A 26,493-nucleotide genomic window follows, 5' to 3' on the forward strand; every position below is an offset into this window, starting at 1 on the left:
TTTAAACTATAGTCCAGCCCTCCAACGTCTGAGGGACAGTGAACTGGCCCCCTGTTTAAAAAGTTTAGGACCCCATAGGCATTGCCAAGCATATTTTTGAAATTATTTCATTGCCATATGATATACTGTACTTTTCCTCTGCCTCTATTTCTCCATCCTTAGAAAATTTTGTCCTACTTGTGAATAACAGCTAATTCTTGGGATGTAGTAATATTACAAACTTAAATAACAATGTTGACCTAATAATTATCAAGAATTTAGAGCAAACCCCTTTCCCCCCACCCTAGACTTTGTAGAAAAACTAAAAATGGCACATTTCTTGAACCATTTTTACTCCACAGCTAGTCTGCTCTTTGTGGTTCTCATACATTTTCCCCTTTGGTAGATTCATAAAAAAGGGGATAGCTTATCTTGGCCCATATGGTCTTCTGTGACCAATAAGGGCAGTGCCACTATGGTCCCAAAGCAAAGTGGCAGTCACGTTGTATGTTTATTTACTTATTTCCCCAGAGTGTTTCTGGGTTGACCCAAAGCAATTTGTAGACACAGTAATATCTGGGAGAAGAAACTGTTGAGGGGAGAAAGACAGTTTAAGCTGCTGTCTATTGGGATTGAAAGCTCAGAGGTTACTTTTGGGTTTGTTTCAGCTAATAACCTCAGAATAGCTTCTGAGCAAAGTTAGGTGTTGAGGCAGGCTTGGGGGTGTGTTTTCTTGCAGGCAGAACAGATCCTACCTCCTACTATGGAAGGTAAAGCATTCGAGGGGCTCTGTTCAGCCTTCCTCACAGCTGAAGACTTACTAGTCTTTATGTCGCCCAGTGAAATAAAGTACTCCAAACAGGCCCATTCGAATGTCAAAAGGACCATCTCAGTTGGAAAAGATGGACAGTAGTAAATAGTACCAGGGGGATAGATATTTTTGTGCTAAAAGTGAAATTGGATCTACTTGTCTCATGTGCAAAACCTTTTCAGAAAAAGAAAAAAAAACTTTTTTTATCTTGGGGTAGAAAAGGATTTCTTACTGGGTCACAGGAAACTTAAACTGTAAGAAAAAGATTGCTAATATTGCTCAGTGAAAATTAAAAACATCTGTTTATCAAAAGATATCCTAAAGAAAAGAAAAAGACAAGTCAGTAACTGAGAGAAGATATTTGTAACACATAGCCAACACATGATTATGATCCAGTTTATACCAGTAACTACAAACTAAAAGTCTAACTTAAAACCAAAAAAACTCACCACAGCCTAAAGGTCTCAGTATTCTTACGTGAGTCTGAAACCATGATCTGATTTCCGTTATATTTGCATTGTACCGCACTTTCTCTTGCTTGTTGGGTTCCCACCAGACTTCCTTTTTCTTCCTTGGTTGCTACAGAGCCTTTCCTATTCTGGGTCTTTGCAACTGCTTTTCTCTCATCTCTGATTCTCTTCTCCCAGCTCTCTGCAAGGTGCTCTCATTCTCATCCTTCAGGTGGCAGTTCAACTCATTTCCCAGAGTGGCTGTCTCTATTGATTCTCATGAATAAATGATTGCTTACCTCTTACGGTAAGACCTCGTTAGTTAGGCAAGGTCCTGACGGTGTAGCCAGTACACCACTGGACTGGATGGTAGGGACTTGTGCTCCATTCTCAATGCTGATAGATCTCCCATGACTTTATCTTGGGCCTCACATGGGCTGGTGTTGGACTGTAAAATCCTGCACCCAATTCCAATGTGGGGGTGGTTTTCCCACACCACCAAGCTATTCTCTGACACTATCTGAGTACCCTACAATTCACCTCAATTCTGATGCTATCTGGCGATAGTATTAGATCCCACAAGTTCAGGGCTTAGCCCTATGACAGAGCTCCCCACCCCACTTCAGATGACAGTTGCAAGTCCAGGTTGTCATCTGTGCTGCCAACAACCCCCTTCTTCGGTTTGATTAATTTGCTAAAGCAGCTCAGTCCTGGAAACTTGTTAAAAAGGTGTTATAATCTATTACAGTTATTATTCTTTATGATGCTTATATTGTCTCAAGTTTTGTCAATGAATACTCCTATTTTGTTCGTTATCCTATTTGTCACTCCTCATTAGACTACTTTCTTGCTCGCCTTTTTTTTTTTAAGCAACTAAGATACGGCACTAAGTGTTCTCATTGCTACTTGGTATCATTGCATCTAACCAAGATTTTAAGGTTTCTTCTGCTGTTGATAGTGTAGAAGAAATGCAGCGTGGTAGAAAGAAAACTTCTGCCTAGTTTCTCAATTTTGTTTACATAGAGTGTATTTTATTTAAATATTTAATTGGTCTGTGCCCTCCTCTTTGATTCTTTGGCTTGATCGTTTTGATTTTTTTCTTCTGAAGTCAAACTTTTTAAACTGCAGAATTATAATTATTGTGAGTGAGGATTTATCTTAAATTATTTTAGTAACAAATCAGTGCTCTTATCGTTTTCCTTTCCTTCGTCTGTATTTCTTAGTGTGAGTGTGACTAGAGGATAAAGTAGTAAACCTTTGCAGGTTAATTGCTCCATAATTAACACTGATGGGGCAGAGGCAGAGATCAGAGGACGGGGGAAAACTCTAGGGAAAAGTGAGCAAGCTTTTCCTGTGTTGTAGGACAGTCCCTGAGGTGACGCTCTTCTCAGTTCCTTGAACAATATCCACAGAGATCTGACTCTGTTTCCAGGGAGTCTGCTTTGAGTTGCTCTCTGTTGTTGAGAAGACTTGATAGAGATTTTTACAATATATTGAATTCTTGTGTTTTGTTTTGTTTTAAATTTGACAAGTTAAAGCCATTTATTTAAAACTGGAGGCCCGATGCATGAAATTTGTGCAACAGTAGGCCTTCCTTGCCCCGGCTGCCTGCACCAGCTTCCCTCCAGCCGCCGGCAGGCACCCGGGACCCGGGCTTTCCTCGCAGCCCTGGCTTTGTCCAGAAGGACATCTGGTCTAATAAGCATATTACGCTTTTATTATTATAGATTATTATAGACTAGAGGCCCGGTGCACTAAATTCATGCACAGGGCGCGCGGGGGGGGGGGGGGGGGTGTGTCCCTCAGCCCAGCCTGCACCCTCTCCAATCTGGGACCCCTTGAGGGATGTCCGACTGCCCGTTTAGGCCCGATCCCACTGGGCAATCGGACATCCTTCTCACAATCCAGGATTGCTGGCTCCCAACCACTCGCCTGCCTGCCTGCCTGCCTGCCTGATTGCCCCTAACTGCTTCTGCCTGCCAACCTGATCACCCCCTAACCACTCCCCTGTCAGCCTGATTGATGCCTAACTGCTGCCCTGCCGGCCTGATCGCCCCCAACTGCCCTCCCTTGCCAGCCTGGTCACCCCCAACTGCCCTCCCCTGCCGGCCATCTTGTGTCCACATGGGGGCGGCCATCTTGTGTGTTGGAGTGATGGTCATTTTGCATATTACTCTTTTATTCTCACAATCCAGGACTGCTGGCTCCCAACGCTCGCCTGCCTGCCTGATTGCCCCTAACCGCTTCTGCCTGCCAGCCTGATCAACGCCTAACTGCTCCCCTGCCAGCCCAATTGCCCCTAACTGATAGGATAGAGGAAAGGGTGAAATTCAGGTTAGCTGTTGGTGACATTAGTGTTTTTATTTAAAGACTAGAGGCCCGGTGCATGAAATTTGTGCACCAGTAGGGTCTCATGCAGCAATCAGGGCTGTCCAGCTGCCGGCCAGAGCCTTCCATTGTTCTGCACTGCCCCCTGGTTTGTCAGCGCACGTCATAGCAAGTGATCGAACTCCCTGGTCAAATTCCCGAGGGGACACTTTGCATATTAGCCTTTTATATATATAGATTGCCTCTAATACATTGGTTGTACTGACTAATTGGGGGTCATTATCAATTATAAGTACATCTGCCACTCTACTGCTAAGGTAGTTTCTAAGGGAAAAACTTACAAAGAAGCTTAAAAATGACCACTGAATACAGAAAGTGGTCTGTTTCACTGATGTAAACATTTTAAAACCTACTATAGTATTTCAGTATATTTCTCTTAATTTTTGTCATATGCCTTTGGTGACTTATTTAATCTTATAATTTTATATGATAAAAATTGCTCTTTTCTATAGGACTCTCTACTGAGTGTGCTTTTGTTTATTTGATATTTTTAATGTATAATGGATGATTTGTAAAATAGGTTTATGGTAGCCAACTCTCAATTTATTTCTCACCTAAGCTCAAGGAGTATTCTGCTAAGCAATTTGACTATAATGTGGATATTGCCATTCATAAAATCTTGAAAATGGCTTTATTATTTTGGAATGATAAGGGAAAAATCAGAACCTCTCTAAATGCAGTATAACATCCTGGATCATGATATTAGTGGAAAAACTAGGGAACTCTGAAGAAAGTTTATAGTCTGATTAATAGTAATGTACTTACATTAATTTTTTAGTTTTGATAAAAATCTATGTTTATATAAGATGATAACATTAGTGGATGCTGGGTAAAAGGTATATAGGAACTCTCTTCATATTTAGTAGAAATTTAATTCATCAAATGCTTTAAATACATATTCGTATGACTAAATAGTGGTGCTCTAGGTGCCAGGGGTGCAAAGAGGCCTGATACTGGTCTCTTCATTCCAGAGTCTTGCAATCTTACTGGCAAGTCAGGTCTTCTTGTTCATAAAAAGATGGATAACTGTGCCTTTAAAAGGCAGACTGTATCAGTGAATGGTACCAGGAGCCCTATAAGACACTTGGGGTATTTGGAAAAGCCTTTGCAGAACAGATGAAACATAAGCTGAGCTGAGATCGGTGAGTGCAGCTTAATTCAGATAAGTAATGGAGAGGTTGTTTTAAGAGAGGAAAGATGACATGAATTTTGAAAAAGAAATTGCCCATGATAATGCAGGATTGGAATGGAAATGAGCTAATGGAGACTTGTGGAAATCAAAGTATGGGGTGATAAGGGTCTGAGTAGTGTGGTGGCAGTAGAAATAAAAGGTTATTTGAGAATGGACAGGAGTCGGTGTTTATGAATAGAGGAGCACAGAGGAAAAATGAATTGATGGTGACTGATAGATATCTTGACCCAGTGGAAGTTACTTAGGGAATTTGTGTTAAACATTTTCATTTTCAGAAAATGCTGGACTGCCAAGTGGAACTGTTTGGCAAGAAACTAGACCAGAGATACTGGAGCATGGAAGAGGAGCAAAAGATTTAGGACTCTTCCCCTTTAGTGAGCGGGAGAAGGAAAAGCCCAGAAGGGGATGTAAGGGGCGCAGTCAGAGAGTTGCAGAGCTGCCCTGGTGGTGGCAGAAGCTGAAGAGGGCAAAAGAAGGTTATTTTAGTTAAATTTAAAAATATTTATGTGCCAATTAATGTGTAAGGCACTGTTAGGGGCAATGGAGGACACAAAATGTCATTAAAATATAGTTTTTTTCCCTCCTGAAAAAAATGCTACCTCAAGTTCTTTTGGCATTAGATAGGCAGTTCATCTTAAGCAAAATGTTAGGGACCCTGGTATTAAGCTTGCAAGCAGAAGGGCACAATCAGTGGCAGAACAATGAAGATGGGGGAGAGAGATGAACTGATGGAGCAATGAGACAAGGAGGGGGAAAGATGATTCCCTTGTGCTGGTGAGGGTCAGCCTTGGCTGGAAAGGGGGCTCCTCCTCTAAGGCATAGGGCAGAAGAGGGTAAGGTAGTGTTAGAGCTCTTTGGAGGTAGAATAGAGCACAAGTGAGGATCCCAGGACGTCTTCACTATGAATGGCATGTGCAGCTGACAGAATAGGGGTATAGTTTCTGCCTTTGGAAAGTTCCTGGTCAGATGGAAAAATGGGAATGTTGGTGCCTCCTTTTTGTGCTATAAGAAAAGAATAAAAGTGAAACACCTGCATCTCTGAAGGTGTTGCTTCTGGCTGCAGGTTTGTTTGTTTTTTGATGTCTAAAGAAATATACGTATCTTTTTAAATAGCTCAGATATTATATGAGTGTCTTAGTGCTCTTTAGTCATCTAGGGTTTGTGTCAGACGTAGGTTCTCACAGGGCTTTAGAGTCTAGGAAAGATGATCAGAGAGACATATATGCTGGCTCTTAATAAATGCTTGCCAATTGCACTCTGGACTGAGATAGAAAGTAGCTATGTGCTCAGCCTGTACACACAAAGTAAAGTATTAGGGGATTTAGAGGAGAAAGAGAATTGGAGCAATTTTCTGGCAATTTCACTTGAACAAGGTCTTGAAATAAATTTGCCATATATTTACCTGAAGGCCTTGTTTTCTTCATAGGCATTATTTTCAACACAATTAGAAAATGTGATTGTGCGCTCATACTTTCTGGTCACAACTAAATAACAGTACATAAAGAATTACGAACATGATTTTGGCCACACAAATGAAGAAATACATTATTTTGAACTAGACAGCTAGTTACTGCTTTGGCAGGACTTGGGTGTGGGCATGGCTGGGTGGAGTATCTGGATCATGGCACTGATTTTTCCATCTTATGTATGTCAACTTGCCTTAGAGGTGTTAGTACCTTACTACAGTATTTTAAGTGCACGAAGCCAGAATATAGGTGCAGGTCAATTGGAGAAAAGAGCTAGTAATTACTGCTATGCTTTCACTTTTATAGTCGGATACAGGAAGCCAAATAGAGGGGAAGAGGAAGGAAATAGAAGTAATTTTGGGAGCAGAAAAAAATTCTTATTTTTTTCTTTGAAGTACTTTCTTTAAAAATAAACGCATTTCAGGATCCGTCTTACCAGTGAAGGGAGGCAGAATTTGCCACCCTACATATTTTTAATAAGCTATTTTTTGAAATTCTGCTTAGAAAATTATAGAAAAGACTATTGGGCTATCATAGGATGGCCCTGACAGGTCATTTATTTAAAGGCATTAGTTAAAATGTAATCACTACAGAAGTTAGAGAATTTCTCAGCACTTGTTCTCATAGAATATTGTTAAGCAGGGTCTCAAGTTGAAGGGATTTCTGTTGAGGGACATATTAACTCAACATCCTCCTGTCATCTCTCCCCTCCCCCTTTCCACTAGAAGAGGCAGCAAGGCCTGCCCACAGCCAAGCTTGATGCAGCCTCAATCTAGATGCGGCCTCTGCTGAGGTCAAGCACTCCCATTCCAGCCTCTCGAGGGCTTTCTCCGTGTGTTGCCAGTGTGCTGGTAAAAATGACTTTAAACTCTTGTCAGCACAGTTACTGGTGCATGCCTCACAGTCCCACTCAGATAAACCTGTCACAACACAGAGGCGGCTGCCGGGGAAGCGTACAAGGGCAGGCTCTAGCTTTTCATTCGAGCATCACTAAACGTGCACAGAGTGCCCAATTATTTCAGCATTATTGAGCAAGCCTACAGGAGGACCCAAGCCTTGCTACATTAGATTTTCTTTAGTAATTTGCTCAAGTACCGCTGAGGACACTTAAAGGGGCTTAAAACGGTGGCTGCAACCAGTTTCCTTCTCTGGGTTGTTAATTCAGGTTTTCTCTTTCAAATTAACTCGCACTGCATGCTGTGCAGTGATTCTGGAAGAACTGTTTAACACTAATTTTCTCAGTTTTCAGCTTTTTTGTTCAACATAACTGCTTTAACAGTTAGTCACGTATATGTTTTGATTAGAAATGCATGATGGTGCGGCCTTATGTTTTGGAGAACAAAATACAGATGCTTTATTAAAGGAAGCTGAATTTCGGCTATTAAAAGTTACTTAGATAATTTCACTATTTAAAAATTAAGTTATTTACAGTGCATTGCAAAATCCTCAGATCTAAGTCAAAAGACAACATTTCTCCATTAAACATCTTCTTCCCTCCTCTTTTGAATATATATATAAAGGTTAAATCTTTCCTTCATGGGTGCTGAGTTTTCCATGATCTTATCGTATGTCTTCTCTCCTTTTATTTGGGTGGGGGCAGGTGCAGAATTAGGGAACAAGTTCAATATCTTTGTCTCATTTCTCACAGCAGCAACAACTCCAGGCCCAGCATTTATCACATGGACATGGTCTGCCTGTGCCTCTGACCCCACACCCTTCGGGGCTGCCGCCTCCTGCCATTCCACCCATTGGTAGCAGTGCCGGCCTTCTGGCCCTCTCCAGTGCCCTGGGAGGCCAGTCCCACCTTCCAATTAAAGATGAGAAGAAGCACCATGACAATGATCACCAAAGAGGTGAGCCTGACATTACCTACATGCTGCTCATGCCATTATTTATTCTGTTTCTCTCTGGATTTAATTTTACCATTGACTAAACAAAGGATTTCTGCTGGAAGGTAAGTTAATTATTGGAAGCAGTCTTTTGCCAAAAGATACCCTAGTGGTTGGCAAGAGTTAATGGCACTCCTCCTAGGTAAGGGCTTCTGTTTCCTAGTTATTACCTTTGATCCCTTGCTACTATCTCCTAGGTTCCCTGAATCTAAATCAATAATGAAATTCCACAGTGCTCTGTGTTTGAAATAGTGAGTGTCATTAATAGCTAATTTTCACCAAATCTGTTTTGGGGAAAGACTTGCTGATAAAGGCTGACTTTATTGTTTGATAGAATCAATTATTATTTATGAATCAGATCAGCCTATATAGTACAGTAAAAATCTCACAGGTATGAAAACAATTTTAGTAGTCTGAGTAATTGAGGAAATACAGCCCAAATTAGGGAATCTGTTGATTTAACTACCTTTCTTATCCAGTCTGATTACAAGCATGAAATTAACTCCTTTCTTTCTATAAAAACACAATTGTTTGTGCAGCATAATTGATTTAAAGGCCAGTTCTGCTCCTTTAGGTTGGTTTCCTCTCTACACTAAAGTAGATGATGGTGCAGAGACCTTTTGATGTGACTGTATGTTTGTATGGTGCTTACTAATAATTTTTGTTTAGTTAATGGCAGAAAAGCAAATGAAAAGGTCTCTCCCAGCCTTCCTTTGTGGGAATTTACTTTTAGTACCAGGATGGTTCATTGGTTGGAAGGGTGTGGCTCATAATTAAAACCTTTTACCTACTCCTGTTGCAATGTTATTACCATGAATTATAATCCTGGGTAAATGATATTTATCACATGAAATAAATTTCCCATCTCTGATGTTAGAAGCACTGCAATATTTGTCGTCCGGTTATCTTACTGTTATGGTTCTGAGTTAAGGCATGATTGTAAACACTTTTATAAGTGGGAAGTTGATAAGAATATGAATAGGAATATCCAGCTTTAGTTTCCGAAATTGTGTTAAAGGTAGATTGGCTTTTGTGAATCTGGTTGAGTAGTATTAATAATTAACTTTACCGCAAAGTTGACATCTCTGTCATTTATGATTTAGCAGTGTTCAGGTTTGATAAATGTATGCTTTTATGTAAACTAACTAGTTCTTTTCCTTTTTTCTTCTTCCCACCACTTGATCTACGTGTGTTGTTGCTGTTTTGCCTGTAGACAGAGACTCCATCAAGGTAGGACTCAAATTCACAGGCGAAGGAATAGTTGTAAGGGGCTCAGAGTGATCTGAGTATAGTGAGTAATGGATTCGAAATTTAGAGAATGATTTGGTGGGCCTTACCAAATAGTGGTTAGCTGCATTTTTGGATTACTTTCAGTTGTGTGGTTAAAATTTTTGAAAATATTAGTTCCATTTCTCTATCAGAATTAGATTTGTATACCAAGATTGAATTATGAGATCTGGCTTACATTGCTCATTTTCTTATGTCTTGACATGTGAAAAGCAAACAAATGGAAAAACTGTTTTTCTTCAGATTTTGGATATAAGATAAATAATAAGGAAATGAAGTAAATAAATTAGTTTATAAGGAAATACGCATTAGTCTCATATTTTGGGAAAAAATTTCATCCTACAAAACTCCTTATCAAAACATTTGTTTAAAATTTTTCTTCACCAGAGATAATCTATAATAATAAAAGCCTAATATGCTGATTAGACCAGACAGCCGAAAGACATTCCGGATGAAGCCATGGCTGCGAGGCAACCCCCTTGCACAAATTTTGTGTACTGGGCCTCTAGTTTTTTGTATGTGTGTGTTTTTTTTTTTTTAATTCAATAACATCTTGGTTTCCAGTATAGCAAGTTATTCTCCTTAAGTTTTACATCTGTCTTATTTGCCTTCTCTATCTCTGAAAACAAGTTTTCAGGAACGGAAAAGTATTGAGGGCCTAATGCTTTGGATATGCTTGTGTAATACCAGAATGGGATATGCTAAGGATCCCTGATTTTATATAGTAAGCACATAAGAAAAACAGGCTACCATGGCAGGAAATGAGTAAAATAGGAGGAAAATTGCTTGATCACTTTTGAGCCAGGCACAATGTAAATATGGTACTGATTATGTATAATTGTATTGTGTATGCCATTGTGTTCTGTGTAAATTAGGAAGGACAGGACAGTTCTCAAGCGATGGCCAAAGTACAGATGCTGTCAGTTACTTTGCTTGTATTTCACAGTTGAATGTTTGGGAGCACAGGCAGTGAAGTTCTGTTCGAAGACTAAAATCTTCCCTAGAGCCACCTGTGCTATCACTTGGAATGCCTCTTTATTTCTGTCCTTATTCAATCAAAGGGAAGTAGGGTTTTTGCCAAAGGCCTTAAATAATGGAAAATAAAAATTAATGTCTTTTACCCTTTGAGAATCTTTGTAATTTGAAAGGGCATCTGCCCACCCATAGAAATGTTAACATTTACAATTAGAACACACATTGAATTATTTAATTAATGCATTTACAGTTGTATTTTGTCATATAATATACATATCAATACCTAGATTTAAAAGCATTCTTAGACTATAGTAAGTGTTCCACCCATGTGTGCTTAGGCTGTAGTAAGTATATGCACTGACCAGGATTAGCTGGTAGCAGCCATTGGAATGCCTGTCTAGTTATTCTGAAGCCATAATATAAACAGTGCCTGCCTTTTTATGATAAACTAGAGGCCCGGTGCACAAAAATTTGTGCACTCGGGGGAGTCCCTCAGCCCGGCCTGTGCCCTCTCGCAGTCTGGGACCCCTCGGGGAATGACCACCTGCTTGCTTAGTCCCACGGGGAATTGGGCCTAAGCTGGCAGTCAGACATCCCTCTGGCAGCCCGGGAGCCCTCGGGGGATGTCCACTTGCCAGCAGGGAGCAGGCCTATCTGCAGTCAGACATCCTTAGTGCTGCTGAGGAGGCGGGAGAGGCTACCACCACCACCGCTGTACTGGCAGCCATCAGCCTGGCTTGTGGCTGAGCAGAGCTCCCCCTGTGGGAGCGCACTGACCACCAGGGGGCAGTTCCTGCATTGAGCATCTGCACCCTGGTGGTCAGTGTGTGTCATAGTGACCAGTTATTCCCAGTCGTTCTGCTGTTAGGGTCAATTTGCATATTGCCCTTTTATTATATAGGATACATACCTTTAGGCAGGCCAGTGAACTAAACAAAAGCCTTCTCTCCTGCCCCACTCGCAGAAGACTGTGAAAATATTTACACTCCAGTGCACACTTTTGTGTCAATTACATTTGATATTTTCTCACACTAGAGTAGGGTGTATTTTGAAATCATCTATAATCATTCAGTATGAGTCTGGGAGTGAGTTTCTAAATGGCTAGAAGCAAGGGGGAAAACATAAAGGAAATAGAGGTGGATGATTTTTCTTGATTTGTTATGGAATGGTAGCCACAAATAGATTGGGGGAGGAGGGTATCCTTCCCAAATTTGAAGTCATCGAGTACCGTTCGGGGCTGGCCTATGGCTTTGCAAGGTGAAATAGTTTGCTATTTTCTGAACTGTGTTCTGTGATGCTCAGAGAGCAGTTAGTTGCTTGTTCCATCCATCGTTCTCATCCTGTAAGTGGTTCCTGGTTAAGAGGGGCTTTTTATGATTGTCTGCTGTGTGACTTGAGATGGTTTGTATCAGCCAGAGCGTGCCAGTTGCCTGCAGCTGGAGTCAGGCTTGTATGGAATAATTTATTCATGCAGGATAATGCTCCTTAACATTTAACAGGTAATGAATGTGACATAAATTTCCTTCTTGCTTTTAATTTTTCCCTTTCCTCTTCTAATGTGCAAACAGGCAGCTCTGGTACTCTAAATAATAAGTAATTTTTGGCCATCTGTCAAAAGGAAATTTCAATACAAATTTAAATTAATGGTGCCTGAAATTTTTTATAGCTCCTCTAAAAGCCTGTAATGTGCAGAAAATTCTGAATCTGCTGGTAGTAATTAGTGTTGCATGTAATGAGGATGTGGGTAGTGTTATACAGCCCCAGTGTAACATTTTGATATGGTAGCAAAATTTTGATTTATACAAGGTTGTGGATACGTTTAATTGTGAAAGACACTTTAAAATGTTTTCTTGATGTTACAGATTATTAAACAGAGCAGATGTCAATAGCTCATAAAATATAAATTTAAAGTTAATGTAAAGATTCAGGTAATTAAAGTGCTTTACCTTTAGGTGTCAAATAAAATGAAAGAAATTCACCTTTAAAAGCGTTGAGCTTTTTCCTCTTTTTTAAAAGTTCTGTGGACACTAAACCACATGCTATTGGCTTTATTGATCTTGTTTTCTATATCTCCAGTAGCCAGGTTCATTCCTAAGCCTGTTATTTGCAGGCCTGTATCTGAAGTTTTTCAACACTGGTGGTGAATGTAAATATGGACCTAAAGGACAAAGCACTGTAGGAGCCCAAGAATCAACTTATTTGGTGATAAGAAACCAGAACGGTGTATGTTCTAGGGTTGTTGACACCCGCTTGTCACTTGGCTATCCAGTGACTCCATGTGCCCAACAGTAAACCCCAGATTTGGGAGCTTAAAATAGCAAGAAACAGACCATTATCCACTCTCATGCTTAGTGGTAGGGTAGAAAGCCCAAACCTCTAAAAAGCCTCCAAATAGGTTCCCATTTCTCTTTTCTGGGTGGGGGCTTCTCATAGCCTTCTAGAGTGTTTAAAACCATTTCTCTCATCCATCCCATGAAAAAGCATAAGTGAAAACCAAGGAAGTATGTTCTGAGGTGATGGGTCTTTCCCCTTCCTCCTGCCCATCACTCCTACTGAGGGCTGAGAGGTAGAAGTTGGTTGGCTACAAGTGGTGGCAGAGAGGACATTCCCACATGCTGCCAATTGCTTCCCAGTTACTTGAGGTTCCAGCTCATGAAGGAGTCATTAGTTTCCTCACATCACTGTCAGTTTTCATCTGAGTGGCTGGAATGAGGGTGATGATTCAGAGCTGTGAAGGACAAATTGCCTAAATCTCAGTACGAATTTGAAGTTGAGAAATTAGTCTAATTATCCACCCCCTTCCAAATGTCTGACAGTTCTAATACCTTCGAGCAAAAAATAGGCACCAAAATCAAGACCAGCTTGAATATAAAGAGCAAAATTCACTATCACCAGCTATTGATTACCCCTATGGCCTCTCCCAACTTGGTATTATCTTGTATGGTTTATTACTTCATAAGACCTTTATATGTAGTATCTACACGGTCCTCCTGAACACAGTAATCTCCTCAAGTCAGGTCTATGAGGGATTTGCCATGTTCTATTTGTAAAATTTTGCATTAGTACCTTCCTTACCTCTAAGTGGTATTATTTTTATTATTTCATTGGAATATCTTCCCCCAAATGCTATATGGTCGTCAAATAGTATGATCATTTTTAGTGACTTATACATTGCCAAATTTATCTCCAGAAACACTACCATTTTAACATGCCACCAGCACTTGAGTATGTTTCCACACGATCCTCCAATATTGAACTTTATAGTTTTTGCAATTTTTGCTAGGCTAAGTATGAATTGTGTACTTTAAAAAATTAATATACAGAGTGGGGCAAAAGTAGGGTTACAGTTGTTTGTAGGGAAAATAATACAATAATTAACAAATAATTCAAGAATAAACTGTTTTACATACTCACAACAGTAAACCTACTTTTGCCCCAACCTGTATACAGTTATTTTTTAAGCTGAATACTTTTCTGTGAGTGTATATGCTAAGCTTTTTCTCCTCCTCTGTGGATTCTTTATTTTTAAGTGTTTTCATAATGATCCATTCATTACTTGTTATAAGGCAATGCCTGTTTATTCAACCCCAGCTATATTTTGGTGTATATTCTATGTAGATGACTAAACCATCATACATTGCTTTTATTCTTGTCTCTTTCACTTATTTTCTGTTGGCAATAAAGGTTTATCAGTGGGAAATTAGACTAGAGCTGTTTTTCTGTTCAAATTGAAGCATATGTATGCTTCAGACCAAAAAAGAACTTATGCTGCTGTTGGTTGGTGTTACAGGTGAAAGTGGGTTTTTAGTCTGAATTAACAGAATGATTACATCTTTTTGTCTCTTCTCTTTGTAAATCCAGACTTAATGGTCAGGGTTATAGTCCAGGATCTTGTGTGACCTGTGTGACTTGGTCCACCACCCCCATTTTTCCTGTCTCAGAGGAATATCAGTCTGAAAAGAGGTGCCTTTAAGATGTTTGCCCCTTGGCATGTACTGTGTGGGAGAATACCAGAGAAGAAACCACTTGAGGAAAGGGGGGCCAGTAGAAGATGGATGGCCATGTTGGTAGAAAGATTTGTATGTACATGTTAGTGATGAACAGTTTAATGAAGTTTACCAGTAATTAAGGGAGTAAAATATCTAGAAATGTATGCTGATCATCAATAAATAGAATTCTTTTTGCATCCTTTAAACTTTAAATACAGACTGTGATGTGCTTAAAATTCAACTCCACTTTCCAAACATAAGTATTAAGATATACTTTCAAGTACATTTTTAAGTAGGGTTTTTAAAATATATTAAGTAAAATTATTTCCTTGTAGGTGGTGTCCCTGATGCCTGTTTCCCACAGAATAAAGTTCTTTCCCACTAAATTTTTAGCTCCTTGAGGGCAAGAATCAAAATTCTTTGTGGAAGTTCATAGGACAAATCAAGGATTAATTTGAGAAAGGAATTGTAATAGAATTAGGAGAACCCCGAATCTGTGCTAGATATCCTCTCTCCCCCTCTAGGCAAGCTGTGTGTCAATGGGCAAGTCACCTAACTTCCTGTATCTCGAAACTACTACTCTACGCATTTGGAATGTGGATATTTTCTTATGTCATTCAACCCTACCCTAGAAATGAAATTTACAATAAAAACCTTATACCAAAGGATATGTTTCAGCAATAAAATTAGCCATATTATTAGCCAAATAAACACAACGGTGATTATATTTTATTTTGGGTGTTGGGTTGTAGGGGAATAGTTTAGTGGTTTAAATTATGCCTTTTAAGCATTTAATGTTTAACTGGTAATTTGAAGTTCAATGTTTCGGTGCTACTGTTGCTTTTTAATTGTTTGTCGAGACATTTGTTTCTACCATGTATTTACTTTACCTTATCAAAGAACAATCAGGAAGTTTTATTCTATGGGTTTATGATGCAGTACTTTTTCAGTATTAATTGATACCTGCCTCTGGGTGTGTAAGGTTTGTGAAATGTAACAGGTGCTTTAATTCCAGAAAATATGTTGTAATTGTTTGTCCAACAGATGAATAAATATATTTAGGGCACAGCCAGTCTGCATGTGGTGAGCATGATAGGGGGAGACATGCTTGTTTGTTGTGCCCTCTTGTAGGAGTCACCAAAGCAGAACAAATATTAATTAACGGTGGGCTGGTTGTGGGGTCTGCCTTTTTAAGCTGATTTTTGGCAAGGGTGGTTTAATTCTTTTCCTCCATAAATGAACCCTCTTAGTTATAACAAACATTTTCATCCTGATGTCCAGTGTCTTTAATTTTCTTAATTAGAATGCATTTCATCTCTTGCAAAAATACTACACCATAAAGTTTTATATAACTAGCACATGATTTTCACATTTGCTTCTCAAAATGTAGATAATTCTTCCAAATAATTGTTCACCTTTTCTGTATTCTTATACTAACATTTTCCCATAAACCATTCTGGGAAAACCATAAAATCACCCAGGGGGTGATTACTCTCATTTCTTGCATTCTTAAATCTACCTCTATCCAACTTAAATATTTTGTTATACAGTGATTTAAAGTAATTCTGGGTTAAAGACTCTATACTTGGGGGCAACTACTAGCAAAGTTTATAATTTTGGACATGAAGAGGAGTCATATCTAATTATTATATGGCAACTGCTTTGGGACGGGATTGAACAGAATTCCGGCTTCATGAAAGAGGGCTAGAAAGAAGTTTGCTAAGTAATACTTTGTGTGTAATTCTTTTAAATAAACTTGCTCTTAAGTGAAAGTAATAAAATCATATTTCAAGGTTAAATAATGCTCTTAGATATGACAAATCAAAACTTTAAATCTTGGAAATGATCTAAATATTGAATAAAGTATTACTTTAAGTTGATCAGATTCATTATGCAGAACCAATCCATTTATTTCTGTATGTAATAAATTATACTGCTTTAAAAAACATTTTAAGCTTCAAATACTAGTATTAGAACTTTAATTTGTGTTTATGTGTAATAGTTGTAATTAGTGGCCAAGTCCCCCCTCCCCCAGGTTCTGTGAGGCCTCCAGTTTTCCTTCCTGAGAAACAGGAAAACAACAACAACAAAACACACACACACACACACACACACACACACACACACACAATCCACTCACGCACAGTCTGCCTGTCTTCCCTCACACTGCTTGATATTCTGTCGCCTCTTCAACCATTTGAATGTTCATGAAAAGCTTACTCTTTCCTGTCCTTTACCACCCTCTCCTTGACTGAATTGCAGGCAGTGAGATGGACATTAAAATGGCTTAAGTATTGTAAGTGAACTTTCGAAGATAAGGAGATAAGGTGAGCTTGAGGAATTCTTTTTTATGGAAATGACTCATTAATGAATTGTGTCACACCCCAAGGATTCTTGAACTATTTTTCCCAAATTCGTACTTTTCAAGTTGCTGAATGCTCAAATGTAAGGACCAAGGAGGTGGTTAGGTAAATAGGTTGATGCCACCCAATGAGAGAAGCCATATAATACCACCTCATTTTTATGCATTCTTCCTTATGGTCATTTTCATTATTCTAGAAAATTTTGAGTATTTCATTCATTGATCTTTTTTTAAACTTCTGTTTTCTTGAGCGACATTTGGCCTTTTGAACAACAAAATAAAATTGGAAATGCTAATGTTTTAAGCCAACTAAAGGAGGAAAATAAAAATGTCGCCATGGTAACAAAGCTGCTTTCTAGATGGTTTCCTAAGATATGCCTGAACTAGAAGCAGATGTCTGATTTGAGAATCTTGCCTCCTTCAATGTAAACAAATAACTTCTGGGCAGGTGTTGGAAATAATATGGAAATCCTATTAAGGGGCCCTGGGTTCCTGTCAGTCAGGAAGCCCGTGCCACAAAAGGGCTGGTTGTCACATAAAGGAGCAGAGTAAATTCTCATTAGGCTTGAGCTTTTCCCAGGAAATGATTGTCTCGGTGTGTTCTTTCTCCTGTGAATTTGAATGTAAGCTGTTGCTTCTACTGATCTATTCACTGGTTTTATTTTCTCCCTCTTCATTCCAGATCCTCTCTCACCCCATCAGCCTGTATTCTCCCCCTCAGCCACCCCTTCCCTTTAGATTAACACTTGATCTGTGCTACTGTTCTGAGAGTTGTGACATTTGTGATTTTAACCTCCCACCTTGAGTGGAGAAGGGGAGGGGAAGAGAAGGAAGGGGGAAGTCAGTCTTCATTTCTGGGCCTTTTGGACAAAGAACCAGGCTGCTGAGGCCGAGTGCTGAGAACTGTTTGGAACTGGCACAGCGAGCAGCAGCCGCAGTCCTGAATGCTGTTCTGTGTACATTTACTTGGAGTTATATTTTTTATGAATTAAGCAGAAACTATAAAAGCATGGAGAGACAGCTTTTTATGAACTTTTATAAACCTGCATTGGTAAGCCTCTAAACCTCCACTGTCCGTCCAATATGGTAGCCACTAGCCACATGAAGCAATTTACATTTAAATTAGTTTAAATGAAATGATATTGGAAACCCCAGTTTCTCAGTTGCATTAGCCACATTTCAAGTGCTCAGTTGCCACATGTGGCTGTGCCAACTGCCCTACCAATGCAGAGGCAGAACATTCCCATCCTCTTTGGACATTCTGTTTGATAGGAAGAGACTTGGGGCTGATAAGCCTGCTGTTTCTGCTGTTCCACTGTGAAAACTGACTATCAAAACTGCAAAGCAAGGTTCTTCCCGATGCCCAGGAAATAAGGGGCATGTGTGTATTGTGGTTTTGTAGCTTCTATGCTGCACAGGCATGGTTGATGTGGTTGGCTGCACTAATATAGCGATCTTTAAATGGTTGTAGGTGTTCTTTTTCCCTGTGGAACTGATTGAGCAGTTTAACATGGATCTTCTCAAAATTGACCCCTAGGAGATGCATTTTAATGTTCCTAGATAGAAAGAAGTTGAGGCAGTTTGGAGGCGATGGTGATGGTGGTGGTGATGGTGATGGTAGGGGGTTTGAAGGCTATGCATAACGATGCTCTTTATAATACTCAGAAGGTTAAATGTGGATAAACACAAAACAAGGCTTTAGAAAAGCTACACTATTATTATGCAGCATTCTCGGACTATAGTCCCCGCGACGCACTTCATAAAGCCAATAAAGCTCGAACTGGTGGTCTCCCGTTGCCCTAGCAACCGACCATGGGGCACAGTGTATGTGAAATGCATGAACATCTGTGAATTAATCTCTTTTAGTTTGTTCTTTTCTTGGCACTGATTGGGCCACTCGGGCTTGTGCCTGTGGCATGGTGTGTGGAGGGGTAATCTGGAGCGGTCCCCAGGGCCTTGCCCTAAAGTGGATGGTGGAATGGCAAGTAAGGGGAGATTTATCCTGGTAGTGCATTCAGCAGTGGAGGGATTGGGCCTGACAACTCTCAGTAGGACATTATTAGCTTACTTTCTGGTGCATGGGGAAATGAATAAAAATTTTTCTAGTAAATCTGAGCATTATTGGGTTGATTGGGCTGCCCTGAAAAAATAATCTTTAGAGAAAATTGAAATAATCACTTATGTTTATACCACAGTTATCAGGATTTGAAAGGTCTCTGAGTTTTATATTCTACATCTTTGTCCCAGCCCCAAACCCAGGCCCAGCCTGTGCCCTGGGGATCTCCACCCCAGAGATCTTCCCCCCAGGGATTATAACCAAACTATATTGGACTAGTCTGAACGGGACTCCGGAATTGGCTGCCTTGTCTGGGATCTGTTTTGATAAATCGGGTAGTATCCTAGTCTGACCTTACTTAGAGAAATTTTAAACTAAACTAGTGACATTTTTGCCCTAGGGAGAATAGAACAAACAATGACTAAATAGAGAAGCATTCAGGAGCAATCCTTTGGCTAGTTACTCCCTCTCTCCTAATAGGCTTTTCCTCACTTCTTCCCCTTTCCTGCCCTTGCCTCCCTCTTGAGACCGGCGCACCACTCTGCAGCCAGTTCAGTTCCTCATGCCCTGTGCCAGATGCTCACTTGTCACTGTTTTACTCACCCTTGTCATTTTCAACTAGAGGCTCGGTGCATGGAATTTGTGCACTGGGGGGGGGGGGGGGAGGAGGGGGGCCCCTCTCAGCCGGTCTGCGCCCTCTGGCAGTCTGGGAGACCTTGGACATCCTTAGCGCTGCAGTGGAGGCGGGAGAGGATCCCACCACCGCTGCTGCACTCACCAGCCATGAGCCCGACTTCTGGCTGAGTGGTGCTCCCCCTGTGGGAGCACACTGACCACCAGGGGGCAGCTCCTGCATCGAGTGTCTGCCCCCTGGTGGTCAGTGCACAGCATAGCGACCTGTCATTTCACTGTTCAGTCAATTTGCATATTAGGCTTTTATTATACCCATCTCTCCTCTTCCTTTTTCTCCTCCCCTTGTTTTTCCTCTTCTTGCATTATTCCTTAAGGATCAACCCTTTTTCTTTCAAGGGAATAAAGACTATTACATTTGACGCCTCACTCATGCTGATGTGGTCCGTATGTTTAATATTTAGGATGAGAAATTTCTCTAATAAGTGTATTAAGACTAAAGTGTGAGCTGCATGCGAGTCCATTCAATTTGCTTGATTGCCATTAATATTGAGGGCACTTAAGTAGGAAGAACTACTTGTTGATCTGTGCATGTTTTCCTTTGGACATTAAAAAGGTACCACTGTAGCTTTGTAGCGGAGAGATTTTCTTGATTTACTGTTAGATAACTAACCAAAAATGATTATTTTAATGGTTTCTGACTTTGAAACCTGTTGGTGTTGATAGATAAGCTTAAAAATTGAGCAATGAAGTCTAAATAAAATATTTAAAGTTAGTAGGTATTGATTTGGCAGCCAGAGGGCAAATAGGTCTGCATTGCATTATTGGGGGCACATAGTAAAGATTAGATTCAATTCCTGGCCTCAAACCATTTTTCTATTAAAGTATGGAACTGAGATAATGCTGCCTTCTGTGGAGAGTAAAATATACTAATGGATTGTTCTTCTTCATTTCTCTCAGCTTCCGGTTAGTTCTGAATTCCTTAAAAATGTGCACATAAAACTAGCTTATGATGATTGGAGGGCTGGCTTCTGAAGGCAGTATTCCCAGGAAGCTGCCAGGGCTGATGTGCAAATACATGCAAACAGGGAGCCTTTAGCAAACATTGACAGCAACACCAGTGGTGACCGTCTATATAGACTCCCAATCTTGACCTTGCCTTTTGCTGGCATTCAGTTAGTGTTTTGTAGGAATCAGTAAAAGAAAATACTCATGTCGGACTTGTGGGTGTTTGAACCCCCTCACTTGCTTTATAGGCAGTTTCTTTTAAAAGTTTTTTGTTGCTGCTCTCAGTAAATAGCCCCATTTCTATTCAGATGATATTTTATTTTTTCAGGTACCAACTTTCTAGAAATACAGCTTCAGAAATACAACAGTTAAAGGTGTTACTAGAGTCCGTTAGAAGGAAGTAGAGCCCTAACCGGTTTGGCTCAGTGGATAGAGCGTCGGCCTGCGGACTGAAGGGTCCCAGGTTCGATTCTGGTCAAGGGCATGTACCTTGGTTGTGGGCACATCCCCAGTGGGGGGCATGCAGGAGGCAGCTGATCGATGTTTCTCTCTCATCGATGTTTCTAACTTTCTATCCCTCTCCCTTCCTCTCTGTAAAAATTCAATAAAATATATTTAAAAAAAAAAGAAGGAGGTAGAATTCTCAAGTTGTGTTTTTCATATCCTATATTAGTATTTGGTTTTTGAAAGCACAATTCTTTATGCCCCAAACTGAAAAATTTTAGACCCTTGTAGTAAGAAGGGAAAATTCCACCACAGTGATAAATGGCAGTGAGTAAACTGGCTATGATGAAGAATGAAAATTAGTTTGAATGAGTCTGACTCTCTGTTGTTTCCTTCATCTGTGTTTGACTGTGTTAAAAGCAGTAATTTTGTAATCTGGATGTTCAAAGGCTGGGAAGGGAAAGAGATCACAAACAATCTAGAAGAGAAAAGGTCTCTAGCATTCAGATTTTTTTATCCCTACTATATGTGATAGCCCAGAAAACAGCAATAATCTTTGACTTTTATTTTTAATTATTACTGTATTTTTAAAGAATTTATAGAAATAAAATGAACATTTTCATTACTCGTGTGGATATCTGGACCTGTAAAAACAAAAGGTATTCAAGAGGAAAAATTCTTGCATGGTTTTCTTAAATACAGATTATAGTGCATTGGGTGATAGGCCTCATCTCAAAAGGTGGAGTCCCTAAAACTGAATATGATACCTTCCTGTTGGGACCACCTCTGGCAATTGTGGGGCCTGGAAAAAAATAAAAGTGAAGGCCCTCATATATGTCTGAGTATTTAAAAGTTATAAATCCACTTAATAAATATACCCTCATTATGATCTGAAAGGCTAAGTTTGAACTTTAATTTCTCAGGCTCCTTGCCTTTTATTGCTGGCACCACGGGGCTATACCCCTCCCTCCCCCCCTTTTTTTTCTTCCTTACATCAAAGCTTCCTTTCACCCCATTGGCTTCCCTTAGGTCTAAGTGTGCTCAAACCAACATCTTAATTTACCCCTGAAAATCCCAGGGAAAAGGCTGATCAATCCTGAACTTGGGCTTTTGGGAAGGGAATTTCAGGGTCCTGGTATCCAGCTCATGGTCTAGAGCGGGTGGGCAGAGTGTGGGCGTGTTCCCTTGGTCCTGAGGAGGGGCTTAGCCACATGAGGGCCCAGACCCCAGGTCAGGGGCCCCTCTTGCCAGGCTGTTCGGTTTGTATATGATTTCACAAGCCATACATTTAAGAGGAAAGAAAGGGAAGTGGGAATTTGCGACTGTTGCATCTCAGAATAATTCTTTGTTAAATGAACATCAACATTTTAATCAAAATTAGTCCACAAATTGATATTCTAAAATACAATCTTTAGAAACAGGTATTTTTAAACTACACTTTGTAACTTGTTAATACATGTCTAACTGTATTCTAAAATACTCCTAAAAATCATAAACACATACTGCACCTATTGGCAGTGCTTATGAAAGGGAGGGGTTAATTTTTAAAGTCGAACAAGGTAAAAGATGGCCAAGGGCCATGGTTGTGGGTTGTTCTGACGGCTGAGTCCCAGACTGGTCCATAGTGAAGCTTCAGCCTGTGGTGGTAGTGCCAAGCCAGGTTAGACTTAACAGGATTAGATGGAGAGGCTGGGCTCGAGATTATCCCTGGGAACTAACTCGGGTCATGATTCCTGTTTTCATCTGTTTTTGTTCCTTTCTTGTGCTTCCACACGGGCAGTCGGACAGCTGGAAGTGTCACAGAAATATTTCAAGAGCCCTGTTTAGTAGTTTACATGGAAAGTTGTTGAATAATTCACATAACAAATGATTAGACAAGCACTTGTCCATCTGACTGAATTATTGTACGTGTTTGCCCACGCAGCATAGGAGGTGCAAGGCGTTTCCTCCTCCAGTGGGTATGCAGTGGCTGGATTGGCCCATCTAGTTATTGGGTTTCAGTCTTTTGTTGACACTGTTGTAAATGAAAGCAGCCCAAGTGAGCTCAGAGCAGTTGGGCTGGATAATTGTGAAGGATTCATGCTTGTTGCTGTTACCCCCAGTGTTTGCAGTGGGTTGTTTGCTTTGACTTTTGTTGAACTGTTGACAAAAGCATTAGATACAAATGGGAACAAATAAAGTGGTGAGATGCCAGGAGGGCTTGGCAGCAGTTGTGGTTTTCATTCTGACTTAAATGGGGGATGTCAGAACTTATCTAGATGGGAAATGGAAGGTGTAAAGTGTGTGTGTGTGTGTGTGTGTGTGTGTGTGTGTGTGTGTGTAGCTGTTTTCTTTTCAGGTACCAAACTGGAAAGTCCTTTGCTGTTTATTACCTTGGCTCAAAGAGGTGAGAGAATTAAGGAGCCACCATGTCTTATAACCTTTAAAAAGCCACCTTATACGTATGTCCTTCAGGTGTGTTGCTGGCCAGGAATGCTGTAACAGAAATAGTTTCTGGACTCCCCCTCCCCAACTTAGAAAAAAAAAAAGCTTTTTTAATAATGGAAGTATTTTGGCTTGGGGAGATGACAGGCATGACATTGAGGTAGAGAGGATTAAGAAAAACAGTATACGCTAAAATAGTATAGCTAGGAAAATGGAAGTCATTTACTGGAACGCTTTTAATTTGGTTTAAACAAAATACTCTTTTGTATATTCAAATTGGGAGTAGCTCAGCTGTTGTGAAGCCAGAAAATTAATGGTATTTTTAGTGAAATAGCAAAAGCATGTCAACAACATAGCTGCAGATGATAATGCTGGCACTTTATTCATGAGGAATTATCAATGCAGGTTACCGGACAGCATAGTGTGACTGAAAATGATTGAGTGTCGGGGAAGCCACTGTCCTTCTGCTCGGTGATTTCATTTTGCATTTAGTCCTTCCACAGGCTTCACTTGTGCATGTATTTTCCCTAGCACAAACCAAAATATAGAGTCTTCTTGGCTGAGGATTGTGTGCATATTTCTCCCTTTAAAATTTCTTGAAATGAAAGTTCTCTTTGAGTATTGCCTTAAAAGCTACAGAGTGTGTTTTCTGTGCGCAGATGGTCAGTGGAGGTGGGCAGGCTTCAGAGAAAAGCCTCTGCAGATTTCATCTGAATAGGTCTACAGGAGTTGTTTAAAGGCACTAACCAGCACAGCTCACCAGAATGCAGTAGGTGGATAACTGGCACAGAATTGCCTTCCCTGGCAAGGAAAGGATTTGGAATACTGGGGAGTCCCAGTGCTGGACCAAGGAGAAGCCTGGTGCTTCCTCTTTATGTGTTCTGTTCTCCTACCTCCTCTGTTACATTCCCCTCCCCTACGAGTGACAAGAACAATGGCTTGTACCTTTGTGTCATTGTTCTTTGGTTCCAATACCTCATATGACCAAGTCCTAAGGAATTATAGCGGGAAATGATAAGAATCTACTATGTTATGTTAAAAATGGGAATGGTAGACTATTTTGATCTTTTTAGCATCTCTGGTCCTAGAGACTAGTAGTCAATTGATAGGTGGTGACTTGATGGGTAAACAGAAATGGTAGTGTAAATTACGTGACTGTGCTCTGTAGTTTGCTAAAAAGAAACGCAAAATTAATGCTCCCCAGGTTTCAGCTCACAGGTGACATTTTGCTTATTTCAGTACTAGATGATTAAGTGTAGGGACCTAGATCTGAAGTTTGTAAGGAAGAAGCCCCTGAAAGATCTGGTACTGAGTGGAGGAAAATGCATCTCTGTGACTGAGAAGTTGGTGTCTTCCGGGGTTTTGTCCTCAGGAGACGGGGTGAGGAAATCATACAAGTTAGGAAACTTTAAAAGATAGTGAGGCAAGAAGTTTATCATTGTTAACAAGCTAGAAGAAGAAAAGAGAGATTGAGCTGAGACTCCAGACTTGACTCAGCATGACTCCAAGATTATGAGAGACCGTGGGCAAAAACACAATAAAAGGCTCACAAGTGAAAAGAATGAGTTCAAGAGAAATTGACTTAGCCAAGACAAATAGATTGGTACCTGCACCCCTCAGGCAGTGTCCAGAGCTACAAGAGTAAGCATATTTTGGAAGAGGCCGGTTTTATAGACAGATGGGTCTGTCTTCCCTCCTCCTCCTTTCCCACTACTCAATGGGTATTATTATGCTCACTGTGCTCTTACAGCTAAAATAACACACTTAAAAAGAGTGACTCAGGGTGGCTCTTTGTACGCTCTGTATGAACCACATTACTGAAGTGGGAAGCTGGTGTGTGTTGTGACCTATCCACATGTGACACCCTGTGACCTCTAGTCAGCCTGCAGGTGAGAGACAGTGCTGGGATACTGGTTAGAAACTCAAGCTCAGGAGTCAGGGGGCCTGGGTTCAACTCCTGCCTTTGACATTTACCAACCTGTGACTTTGGCGAGCTACTTCTCTCACATTCTGTTTACTCCTAACAGGGATAGTAAAGGCAACTTTTCAAAGGTGCCTGATACTTAGGTACTGTTTTTTTTTTGTTGTTGTTTTTTTGTTTTTTAGTACACAATATGGATAATTTGAAAATAACTTATTTTTCATTTATTCTTTTGGGGTTTAATCTTTAAATTAACTTGCATTCCACAGGCAAGCACCAGACTGACAGCAGAAAAGAAGTAAACTAGAAATGTGCCAGGCTGTGGGGAAAATTATTCTGGGATTAAAATTTTGCTGTAAAAAAAATCTACAAAATGGATCTTGTACGTGCAGATGGTTGAGAATTAACTTTAGCTGATCTGAGCACATATTTAATTCCAAAAGGGATTTCAGGTTTCGGGATAGTTCAGCCTCGGCTGAGAACGTGACTTTTATGTATTTTACAGCAAAAACCACTTGCCACTCATAATAGATGAAATTGGAGACCAAACAGGGAGAACCTTGTGGGTTCCTGTCAGTCTCAATCTAAATCCTCCTTTTACAAGTGATTGACCTGCTGTGCTGGCTCTGTGTGCTTCTGGTGGGAGGAGAAGCTACTAACTAGCCTGACAGGCACTGAGGGAGTGGCCTTCGACCATGGTCCTTGCGTTTTGCAGAGAGCCTCTGTTATTGCCATGTCAGATTATCTGTAAAATGGACTTCTCCTGCCAGTCTGGTAGGCCATAACAATTCTGGCGCCCCCCTAATTGTGTGGGGAGAAGGGAATACACCCAACAGATGCTTGTGGAGCAGGGGAGAGACTTGCTGCTTTCCATTATTTTACTACTCAGACGCCTAATCCCCTGTCAGCAAGGTTGGCTGTTTTGGAAAGGAACATATTTCCCTGCACTGTAACGCTGATTGATCTGCAGCTCCTTTTTTTCCCTTCAGGCTGAGTTAACAGGAGTCTCATGAGGCAGTGACAAGCAGACTGGAAACATATTTTGGCAGGGGTGCCTCTGAGGAAAAAAGGACATTTGCAATATTGAGGGTGCTCTGGGGACAGCAGGCCCAGGCCCAGCGGGGCAGGGTAAGGACGGAGCCCAGCCCTGTTTGAGAAATGCTCTCATAAATGTGAATGGTGAGAAGAGGCGGGTTCCCACGGGGTGATAGCCTGGTTGCTGT

General features: G+C 40.5%; 1 protein-coding gene across 8 annotated transcripts in view; it reads left to right on the forward strand.

Moving 5' to 3' along the window:
• TLE4 (transducin like enhancer of split 4) overlaps positions 1 to 26,493 on the forward strand; it is a 147,569-nt gene that overhangs the window by 67,590 nt on the left and 53,486 nt on the right. For 4 of the 8 annotated variants that reach the window (XM_014454135.2, XM_023752406.1, XM_023752409.1 and 1 more), the window contains 2 exons: positions 7,934 to 8,138; positions 9,388 to 9,404. In XM_014454135.2, the coding sequence (XP_014309621.1) occupies positions 7,934 to 8,138; positions 9,388 to 9,404 (222 nt within the window). The remainder of the gene's footprint in view (positions 1 to 7,933; positions 8,139 to 9,387; positions 9,405 to 26,493) is intronic. The other 4 variants (XM_023752407.1, XM_023752408.1, XM_023752403.1 and 1 more) reach the window with 1 other exon arrangement.

Source organism: Myotis lucifugus, unplaced genomic scaffold, assembly GCF_000147115.1.
Source record: "Myotis lucifugus unplaced genomic scaffold, Myoluc2.0 scaffold_31, whole genome shotgun sequence".
Taxonomy (NCBI): domain Eukaryota; kingdom Metazoa; phylum Chordata; class Mammalia; order Chiroptera; family Vespertilionidae; genus Myotis; species Myotis lucifugus.